Source organism: Nuphar pumila, unplaced genomic scaffold (genome assembly GCF_984573655.1).
Source record: "Nuphar pumila unplaced genomic scaffold, dmNupPumi1.hap1.1 HAP1_SCAFFOLD_908, whole genome shotgun sequence".
Taxonomy (NCBI): Eukaryota; Viridiplantae; Streptophyta; class Magnoliopsida; order Nymphaeales; family Nymphaeaceae; genus Nuphar; species Nuphar pumila.
The window spans coordinates 16,060-27,875 of NW_028323531.1; the positions used below are offsets into that span (position 1 = coordinate 16,060).

Sequence of the window (11,816 nt, forward strand, 5' to 3'; positions counted from 1 at the left end):
TGCACTTGCCCTTTTCCAAGAGCACGCTCACACGTCCCATTCCCGAAATTAACAGGTGTCGGTTCCGAAAATCTGACATAATTTGTCAGGCTATGCCTCTCGCGAGTCATGCTGTCAGTTGCCCCGCTATCCAAGACCCATTCACTGCTGCTCAAGACAGGGGAGGATGAGTACATGCCGTGTTGGGCTCTGGGGTAGCCAGGGGCAAACGTTCCAGGCTGGGGGTGTTGCTCCATTAGCTTGACGGCGCAGAACGAAGCGATATGCCCCACGTGCCCGCAGAAATGGCATGTGCGGCTTTCTGGAGTGGATGTGGAGGCTTCTGGGTTGCGATCCCTCTGGTGGCGGACAGGGGAGGTGCTCCTGTCGCGGCGGATCCCACGACGCCCCGCTCTCTCAGCCGCCAGCGCCCTCGCAGGGCGTGCAGGGGCAGCCTGGTCACTCTCCAGAGCATAGAGAGCTAGTCGCAGGGTGTCAGCAGTATAGGTGTGCGCATTGAGACGCAGGTGAGGGCGGCCCGCATCGAAGCGTGCACACAGACCCCTGATGAGCTGGTTCACCAGAGTGGCCACAGGCACTCCAGCCTCAATCGAAATGAGCTGCTCATTCAGCTCAAGAGCGCGATCAACATAAGCGTCAGCACTTTCGTCGTCGCGCTGTCGAAGTGCAAAAAGTTGCTCCTGTATTTGCACCTGCTGCGGGCGCAGATAGTCCTGATGGCGCTGTTCCAGGAGGGTCCACATGGCAAAGGCAGAGGGCGCATTATCGATAACACGTGCTGCAGCATCATCAACATTCATAACGATGTAAGCTTGTGCAGTCTCGTCACCTTCCTGGTCTGCTGGAACGGGCTGTGCAGCAGGGGCATGCGTCAAGTAGCGGCGCAGGTTCTTGGTGGTAGCGAAGGCCAGCATTTTCTTGCTCCATCTTGGCCAATTTCGCGAAGTAAGTAGAAATCCAGGCCCATGTCTGGCGGTAGCTCCTCCGCGGTCGTCCATATTAGGCACTCGGCAGTGAGCTCGGAAGTGTCGTATCCAAATGAAAGTACGGGATAACACGTTTGGCGCAGCGTAACGTGCTGGACCCATAACCTGTTGAGATTTAGTGACAACTTACAGATTATTGACAGTCCAGAGAATATAAGCCAAGGACTCTGGTGGAGGATGCCAGAGTATTCCATCTCCAGTGGGGAAGGTAGAAGGATCTGGGGTCACTGGAGACACTACTTAGGACAGATCTAGATAGACGTGAGACTGCTAGTCTCACGTGGACATGTAGTTATCTAGCTAGGTACCCACAGAATGAAGGAGTACTTATTCCTTGTACTCCAACAGCATGAATGACAGAGAAATCTGGAAAGCTTAGATAATGTCGCTGTCATGCAGACCGGTCTACGCTAGTCTTGCCAAGACCCTTGGACCAAGGCTTGGTCCAAGAATTCAATTTGAACTCAACTTGCCATTGGCGCCATGACTGTGCCTCACGTTTGATTAGACCGTAGGCACCTCTGTGCACATTTCTAATCCGTAGACAAAGGACTTCCAGCTCTTACGTAGTGCATCACATGGTCGATCGTACGCTTGCGGTTGTCAGTATCTGCGACAGCCTCTTGCTGGCCTATCTCCAAAACGGCGAGACGTTCCGACTTCCAGGAATCGATGTCAGGTGCATGTTGAGTGAACCAAGGTCCATTCCGCGTAAAGACTGTGACATAAGACCAACGTTATCATAATGTTGACTGTTGCTGCCCTGTCGTTATTCGCACCATGTGCCAACGTCGTTAGTACACCCACTTACTTAGCAATCTGTCAAATCATCCATCCATCTAGCACCAACGTTAGCACCAACTGTTAACAGGCCGACTTCATCATGTATCATAGGGCCGTGATGCTAGAGGAGAGACGATGTCGGGTGAGGACCAAGCCGCCCGCGAAGCCGGATGTTAATTCAGACCGATCAGCTCCTGCAAATGCTCAGCACGCCAACGTGACATCGCCCGCGCACAAACCAACCTCACACCACACCACCGAGAATAGGGCAACAGAAGAACATGAACGACATCCAAACGTCATCCTGTCCGCCGTTTCACGTGAGGTAACGACCGTTACGAGGGACGCCAGCGCTGTGGGAACACGCGAAGATTGCACCAGAACTGGACACATGTGGGATGCTACCCTGAAGACCATGATGCTGACGCAGCAAGGCAGGGAGGAAAGCGAAGCGCAATTGTCAGCAGGGTGCACACAATTGCCGAAATCTGGTGACACCTGCGTGTCACATCATGACCTGATGTCAGAGCCAGAAGTGTACCTGCCTTCGCTGCTTACTCTACCGCTTGACGCTGATCACTCGAATGCGTACGTTCCGGCATACCTGCGCATTTCCTTGCGAGATCGATAATGAGGGAGTTCAAGGCACGAAGTGGGCGCATGAATTGTCACGAAATTGAAACTACAGGGCTAATTGTACCGTATCCTGCATTACACCAAAGACACACCACAGGGTTGTGATCACAACTTGTGAACGACATCAGATGATCACCACTATACATCGAGGTCTACCCTCTTCATGCCGTAGATGGGGACCCTATCCTGCGGGCAGGAACATGCACTTGTCAATTACGATAGGGATACCTGGCCTAAAAATGCAACAGACCCCTGCCGATCGGCCTTGTGGATGGGCATATACGTCCTTAGTCATTGTGCGTCTTCTGAGTTGCTTTCCTTTTCTACCATGCCACCCGGGAGAGGGTTGCACAACAGCAAATCTCGTTTTACGAGGGCACTTGCTGCGTTCATGCAACAGATGGAGCGAGATGTGGCAAATGCCTCCAATAGCCGTGATACAGCTGGCCATGCTGGCTCTTGCCCATCATCGATGTTCGGCAAGTAGGCAGAGATACTTGGTTTCTCGCTTCCCTATTGCATTCAAGTAGCAGCTTCATTTGACTGCTTGCAAATGCAGAGGAGAGGTGCATGTGCCCACCAATTGGAAATGGAGGCAACCTGTCAAGTTGATGAATTTTGCACCAGGCAGGCTGAAGGAGCAAACACCACACGAGGATCTAGAGAGCTCAGGCGATCACTCACCCAACCTGATAGCAGCACATCACCCAAACGGCGATGCCGTTGGCCATTGGAAGGGGCTCTTCTTTGACCAAGTATCAGCTCCCCTCAGCCATGACATGGTGCGCACATTCTGTTGAGTTCTAGCTCTCCAGCAAAGGCATCAGTGCCTTTCCAAAGGTTCCTTGTCTACTGGCACGATGATCACAGCCCTGATATGCTCTGGCTGTGATTCCTGGGTAAGATTGTTCCCATGAAACGCCATCTGGCATGTTCATTGTCCTGGCGAGAACATTTTGGGTCTCCCCCTGGGGCAGATTTTCTGCATCTGCAGCCTTATGCGTGCTCGTGCTTGAATTTGTTGGGGAACCAATGTGGGTCTGCTTGAGCATTCTTCTGCATCAAGGGACGCCATGCGATGCGGGCCTCGATTTGTTGGGGGATGTCGCAATTTTAGACTTGTTCGCATCAAGGCACAGGAAACGGATGCTGTGGCCGCAACTTTGGGCTGCCGCCTGTGTAGTCTTATCCAAGCTTGCCATGTGCTCATGATGCGTTGAAGCATATGTCACGCGCGATCATGTATGTGCGTACGTAAACAGGAACAAGAACAACTCAAAACAGGTAGTCGACCGGACTATCCTGGTTATCTTCTTGATTTCAGTTCCTCTTGTTGACATTGCTCAAGCATCTTCAGCTAGAAGTACCTACCGCTCTGATCTCTATGTGTGACTAATCCTTACCCTCGATATTCTTCAACCTGATGCTAACATGTTTAAGCATGTCTGTTAGCATCAGGTTGAAGAATATCGAGTGGCAAAATGTAAGTTATCAGCCCCAGTTGTGGATGCTGTAGGGTAGTGGACGTAGAACCATAGCGATGGAAAAAACACTTCATCTTCATGCTGTTACACCAAATGCATAGTACTAAATGCCTGCCTGTCCACACGCAATCAGCACTCTCAAATCCGCGGGATGTCATGCAGCCAACTCCTGCTGGGCGGGTCAAGAATGGAGCGGTCATGTCATCATGCAGTCCAACAGAGGCTACCCAGAAGAACACTCGACATGCAGCTGCATTGAAGACAGGTAACGTCCCTAGACTGCATGATGACAGAACTTACATCTTGACTGAGCTGGTCAGGACAAGGCCAAGGAAGACCACAACGACAAGACCGCAAAATACTGTGCAATCGAGATAAAGACCCTCCAAAGTTCTAAAGTTCCTCCCGCATTGCATGATCTGCAAACCGTTTTCTCGTATGTGCACTCTAATGTGGCTTCCATTCAGGCAATATTTGCTCGGGTCTCATCAAGCACAATGGGGACGGCCAGATGGTAGAGGAGCAGAGCCTGGGCCATGAATACAATCATCTCACGCCCATCAGCTTGACCGTCTTACTTCTCATGAGCATGAATCGTTCAGCCTGTTGCCCGAGTAATTTCTACAGGTGCTGCAATGCATCCTAGCCAACCAAACACTGGCACCAATGTGCCTGGCACGATGCAGCAAGGGCATCCCTGACATGGGACCAAGCAAGAGCCGGTGTTTCACCAGCATGAAGTTCAACCCCCATTTTTGCCCCCCAAAGTCATGCATTTTCAGGGATCACGACCCGCAAACTGCAGGTTCTTGCAAAACGTTGGCAGGAACCAGGTACTCAACAGGTGAAAGCCGATAGTTGAGCGGTGAGCACGTGTTATCTATGAATGATATATGGTACATATCTTATCAGGATCTTCTGTATGGCACAGGAAGAGGCCCGATGCATGGTATGGATCGATAGGCATTGTAACGATTCCACGGTACCTTCCGGAACGTTCACCACATGCTGCTCCGTGGGTCATGTCGAGGCATCTGACGCAGCGCTGGATGGGCACAGATTTTGTGTCAAGTATACTGAGACAAGGCTGGGACCCGGATAGGATGCAAAAGCACACGAAGAGGAGGCCATCCACGGAGAGGCCGCTCACCCGAATCGAGCTACAACAGGTGGGCTGGGAGGGGCCCAACCAGAAGATGACCCTGCTGGACATCCTCTCAGGGAAGCATGAGTCACGCGTGCCCGCCCTCGATTCCAAAGGCTCTCGGCCTGCCCCATTCACCATTGCGTGGTCGGCTTGGGACCCCTGCTCCAAATACCGGTCCAGGTAAGCCAACACCAGCAACCTTTCTGTCTTTATGCTGGTGAAAGGCGGCCTGCATTTCATTGTGATGTGTGTCCTTGTGTGCAATTTGAAGCGTTTAGCATGCTGTGAGATTGCCCACGAGCAACAAAACTGTCATGCATGATCAGAGGTAGACTATACTTCTGCATCTATTCCGTCGTCTGCGGTTGCTCGATTTCACATTTTGGAGCATTTGAAACTCAAAGTGCGCACACAATCAAACGCCCTTCACAATGTTCCAAAAAACCAGACGCAGTACCACAATACCCACTCCACATAACTATGGACGGGGATTTGTCGATCCAATTCCGAACTCGAACTCATCTGTGCATGCTCAACCCGTCACCTGAGCACGTCTGGCTCCATAACAACCATGTCACACATCTGCTCCCAAATGCGCCCGGCGGAGCTACTGCCAGTGATTTACTGACATGAGATGCGGTAGTGTTGTAAAAAGATACATCATCATCAGATGCATCAAACTTTGTGCCTTCTGCGGCACCCATGCTTCTCTTACAAGTCGGTCTTTGCACAGTTCCCCAAGATGCACTTGGACTTGCCAATCTGGATGTTGACTCGGTGGTCATGTGACATGACACATCATCAGCAGTGATGTGTGTTCTACAGCGTTGCAATAACCGTGCAAGGTTTTTGGAAGCATGATGCTATCGTCTTGACATTGTTTTGAAGCAGCATATGTCAGGTCAGGCTATGGTAAGCCAGGCTGGTCCATGTGCGCTTGCCTCAGGTGATGGTAACGGTAGCACTGATTCCCAAGTAGTTGTTGGAGTTGCCAATGTCCGTGTGGATTCGGAGTGTTGCAAAAAGATACATCATTACATCATATCATGAGAGCTGCAGGTGGGACTTGCTCTGCTGCGTGCTAGTCCTTTGGGTGGCAATCACTCTTCCTGTCAACCTGGCGTGGGGAGGCGATGAGATCTTCTCGACGCTGAGGATCGTGGACTTCGCAACGGACGCCTTGTTCTTCGCTGATGTGGTAGTCAACATGAGAACAGGTCAGCCCTTACAATCACGCTGGCAGCTGTCTTGAGATATGCGATGTGAGATGGTTCCCAAGCAGCTCTCGGATTTGCCAATGTCCATGTGGATGCAGTAGTGCGGTAAAAGATACTTCATCAGATGTGAAGTATGAGACATGAGAATGAAGACCTCATCTTGAGATTCGATGCATTGCTCATTACCAGCACACAAGTTGAACGAAAGTTGTTGCCCATCTTATATGTTGCCAAAAACAAGCCAAATCTGGGATCACACGACCCGGAAACTCGACATATTTAGGACCAATGGCCCATATGGCAAGACGTGCTTCTGCGCTTTCAGAGTTTCTGAAACAACTAGTGTCTCGATATTGAAAAGGTTCAAGCTGATTGCGACGTTGTGGCCAGATCTCCAAAACATGGCTGGGTGCAGGTTACTTTGTGCAATGCAAGGAGACAGAAATCTGGAGCTTGGAACTGGACCCGATGCTGTGCTTAACCCGCTATGCAAAGGGCTGGATGGTCTTAGACTTCCTATCGATTGTGCCCTTCGATCTCCTCTTCCTCTCAAGCGACCAGGGCAACAAGGTCTGGGCTCGCCTTCCTCGATGCCTCAAGCTTCTGCGCCTGCCTCGCCTCTTCAGGTGCGAATCTGCACAAGAACCTCACCTTTTTCAGAAGCTCCCGGGTATCCAGAAGATAGACCAGCCAAGCTACTGCCAACTGCCCATACGGTTGGCCGGCTGCTTGGTCGGAGTATGTCGTTTAGAAAGAAAGAAGAGAGAAAGAAAGACATACGCCAGCCCCCACAAGGCAGCGTCTACAAGTCTTGATCAATCGTGACAGCGGTATGCCGTTCACGTATTTCACCCAGCCAGCCCTCAACAACGGACGCCAATTTATCGATGAGTGCCACACGTGATGGCAGTTTCATAGGCCCAGGGCGGACACCATGTAGCAATGCTCTTCACAGGGTACCCTTCAACCTTTAAAGAATCACCAGCAGCCCTGTCGAGGCCTCTTGTGTGCTCATGTGATGTCAGAATGCGGCGCGGGTTGTGCGACAGGGTGCCCAGCATCGAGATCTATCAGGCACACCCGCTCATCTGTCCCTCTGACTCTCAGGATGATCATCAAAGGGAACAGCAATGCATTAAGCGACGGCGAAAACATACCGGCCGTACGGTATGCTCCTTTCGCCAGGCCGTGTAATTTGCAGGTCCAGATGCCTGAAAATGCCTGATTTTCTGGTATAGAAATGGGGGTTGAACCCCATCCTGGCGAAGCACTGCAGGGTAGTTCGGGGATTCTGGATTTGCGCTCGTTCAGCACGCATTCCAAGTCCTCTGCTGCAGCTTACAATGCAATCCTGTGACATGCACCTGCTCGTTTGCAACCATGGGCACGAGGCCGAAGCCCCTTGGGTACGCCACCTCGTCAACGCCGGGGGAGACATGGCATGAAGACCGATTGATTGATTGATGCGCAAACGCTGCGCAGGTATATCCAGAAGTGGCAAGAGCTCATTCCAGTAACTCCAATCATACTGCGGCTCTTTACTTGTCTCTGGGTCATGCTCATTTTTGCGCACATTGCTGGCTGCGGCATCTTCTTGGCAGCGGACCTGGAGGGCTTTCCGGACGAGTGCTGGGTGGTGCAAATGGGTGCGAAACAAATCTATCTCTATGCGATACAAACCGATGGTGATGCAAGCATATGGGTGCGAAACACACCTATCTCTATGTGATACGCAAAGCAGAAGCCTCTGCTTTCACAGTGCCTTGGCTGATCACAGCCAGTGTTAGGCAGACCAGAAACTCCATCTATCTTGCCACGGATAGCTATGATGTGCTCGCCCAGGAAGGGATAAGCAGGGTCATAGCGCCTCTAGTGCTGATGGTTGTCTTGATACACCTTTCATTACGGGCCTTTTTAGACTGTCGGGCAGGACACGAGGGAAGGCGTTTATAGTTACGTCACGCAGGCTACAAATCTCGTCCTTGCATAGCGTTGTCAAGCAAAGTTCGGCGTCTGGGACAGTCGTGCCCACCCCAACAGTGCATCTCCGCATGTAGGCCAAGACACCGAGGGCTTGCCTTGAATGCATATGGTTACATCGGAAGTGATGCCCAAGCTGCCGTACAAGCTGTCAACACCACAGCGCTGGTCTGCATGTTGAGAAACTGCCCATCACCAGAAACATGTAGTGCTAATTACAACTGAATGATGCAAGTACTGAACACACATATGGGCATGTGTGCGAGCAACGGCTTCGCCTTTGTTGTCACAACAAACCTTGCGCTAAGCACCATGCATGAGTGAGTCGCTTCTCACACAATTTCAACATGCAGATGTCCTGCACAAAGGCAAAGTCCAACAGTACATGTACTCTGTCTTCATATCACTATCCCATCTGATGTGCCTGGGCTACGGCTTCAGCAGTATGCCCGGAACGTACACCGAGTTGTGTGTGACCATGGTGTCGATGACGATCGGCTCGGTGCTGTTTCTGCTCGTGGTTGGAACGCTACCAACTGCTGTGCTGGAGACCGAGGTGCAAAACGCCGCAAATGAAATGGAGGGTGGAACTGGGCCCCCATTACCTGCTGCCGGGTGCGTTTGGCCTCTCATCGCAGCAATCCTTGCATCGGCATGCACATCCGCGTTGCTGTTCCAGCAAGCGGGCACGAATCAACTTTTCATTGTTTCTCTTTTTACGCCGTCGCAACTTGATGCTGTTTCATATTCTGTGACAGTGGCTTGTGATCTGCGTTACACGTATGTATCTGGGCAGCTGTGAATAATTAGTCTTCCTTTGTCTCAAGATGTCGCAGTTGAGCCCTCCACACCATTGCAGGCGGCAAGGAGAGTGTTCCTTGAGCATTCGAAGCATAAAACTTGACACAATCTACATGATGAGGCATCCACATAGCGCATCTTCACAGTCTAGCGGTCATCGAACATCACGTGCCGTGCGTTTGCTGGCAGGGTGGTGACTTTGATCAACACGGGAATGCGTTGCTGCTGCATTTCTGTTCCACCATCTATTCCTGCTATTCCTGATGCACATTGTTGTCTACTTGTTATGACAGGATGAGTTTAGTCCTGATAAATAACTACAGTTAAGTAAAGTATCCTGATAATATTCAGGAGGGGCACAGTATAGTTCAGTGCAGTAAAGTGCCCTCTCGAAAGAGTACCCGAGAGCTGACGATAGTGACCAGTTAGTGACCAGTGACGTCACTCGAGGGATAATCAGTGCAGTAGATTCGCTGGGGTCTGAGGTCGGATGTGCGGTCCCCAGAGGGGATGCTCAGAGACGATTTGCATATAAGAAAAGTACAGTACAGTTTTCGGGACTTCTTCCGGATCTGGGGCTTGAGAGGTAACTCGAAGGTCTTTAATTGCGATCGTTTGGCTTGCGAATCTGCTACCTCTTTCGAGGTTATCTTCAGTCTGTGTAATCAGCATAAATTCGAACCATTGAGTTGTATCTAGTATTGTGCTGCCATTACACTACTGCTGAGGTTGATGGGCAACACCGCCTCATCAACATCTGGATTTGGCATCTGATTAGGGGGGAAGCCAGATATGCTGCATTGCCGGACTCTGCAGTGCCTTGGAAGCGGACATGCAATGGGGAACAGCCACAAAGAGCTTGCACCATATTTGTCAAGCTTTTGCTCTGTACAGGCTCGTGCTATCATGAGCGCCAAGTGTGTAAGCCTTTTGCCCTTCAAAGCCGGCTTCACTATCAGGCTTTTCGAGTTGATAGATCCCTCCCAGTATCACGGCAATGTCTGCGCTGAGAATTTGGGGGATGCTCACACAGACTGTGATCACTGTACCGTGGATTGTCCCGTCTTGCGGCCTACATGTATCACTTGAAGTCGGTTGAGGTCTTGGAGTACAAGGGTGCGTACTGGCAACTAAAGTGGAATCTCTGTTGGGGAGTTGATTTTGACAAAGATTGGGTATGGTTTGCGACAATCTCCCAAAGGATTTGACGGGTCGTTTTTGGTCAGCTGTGGCTGATCTCCTTCCTACAAGATGACAAAGAAGAAGACATGTCAGGTCAGGCTATGGTGTCTCGAGATAAGTCAGGCTGGTCCAGGTACACTTGCCTCAGGTGTGGTAACGGCAGCACCGATTCCCAAGAAACTCTTGGAGTTACCGATGTTTATTGGATGCGGCAATGTCGTGAAAAGGACACATCATCATCACATGGCGATGCTACAGCGGTACATGGCGCTGTACTGACTCCGTGGCAGCTTAAGCCATGTGTGTTGCTTGCAGTGAGAGAGGGCGGCTTGCCAGTGCGATGCAGACACTTGCCACCGCGGTGCATCTCCGCGCCAGCTCTATTGTATCACAGCATGCAAATGCAAATCGAGATGTGGAGCATCCCCGATGCACCTTCACTTCGTTGGAATCTCTGCCGGAGTCCTCCCGTGTAAAACTAACCCACTTCAATGGTGCTTATCAAGCAGGGAGTCCTCTTTGGATGAAGCCGGCAACCTCGGTCAATGCTGAATTTGGAGATACTCGCAGGTCTACAGATCTCGCACATCCGCCGTTGCACCGGGCTGCTTTTAGAGATTGTGTGGAGAGAACTGACTCCCATTGCGGTCGCTTCACTGGCGGTAGATCAAAGTCTGTCCCAGGCGCTGTTGGGTAGCACGAGCACCTCATGTTGGTGCCCTGATTTCTTGCATGCGCAAGTGAGCTGTTCACTCGCCTTCGACTTTGACTGTTCTGTGCCACGGCAAATGGATGGACGTAAGTACGAGGACAAGATGCAGCTGTTACAGTTAATAATGTCTTATCATGTCTTGCAATCACGGAAGATATCTGCTCCCTTGACGAACAATCGCGTGACTGAAGCAGCGCCTGTCGGCAAAGGTTCAGACCAACGAAACCATTTCAATTCTAACGATTCGTGATTTTTTACCACCGAGTCATCACCAGCTTGAAGCAGGAATCTAATATCGTAATGCAGATGACTTGGAACTCCACGCCTTTCGGGGATACGGTGAATATCCAAGTCGAAGATGTCCGTCGAATGCAGCCGTATACCCTTGAGGCCAGATTCTTCCCCTGCTTCCTTCAAAGCAACTGCCGCGACGTCCTCATCTCCATCACAGTGCCCACCCATCTGACACCAGATTTCCAACTTGGCATGATGCATCAGCAGTGCCTTTGAACCATCCTGACTCACTACCAACCCTGACGCAGTGATGTGGCCTTCAAGGTTCTCACGATGATAAGGCCTTCCGGAATTGGCAAGAAAATCGAGGATTTGTCTCTTGAACTCAGTTTGGTGAGGGTCAGCCGCCTGGTATCGTTGCAACAGAATGGGTAAAGACATCCTACCCTGGTGAACAGGTAGATACACAACTGCGTCTATGAGAAGTTAGGTGCCTTGGCGCGTCACGTTTGATGTCCCTGCATAGAGGATTCACCGGTCTTGTGATGGCGTCTGCAAGCTTGTCATGACATGCTTTATGTGGTCCTGTGGTCATCCTTGACGGGGCTTCCCAATGCAGCAATTTGAAAGTTCGAATCGAACTTAACATCCAGA

At 51.0% G+C, this 11,816-nt stretch overlaps 1 protein-coding gene across 1 annotated transcript; it reads right to left on the reverse strand.

Moving 5' to 3' along the window:
- Positions 1-11,060: 11,060 nt before the first annotated feature.
- On the reverse strand, positions 11,061-11,603 carry LOC149809664 (uncharacterized). Its single transcript, XM_089994708.1, has one exon. It carries the CDS (start codon positions 11,601-11,603, stop codon positions 11,061-11,063), a length of 543 nt encoding a protein of 180 aa, XP_089850834.1.
- Positions 11,604-11,816: the final 213 nt, after the last annotated feature.

Coding starts and splice junctions, on each gene's coding strand:
- LOC149809664 (XM_089994708.1), bottom strand. CDS start 11,603: ATGTCTTTACCCATTCTGTTGCAACGATACCAGGCGGCTGACCCTCAC.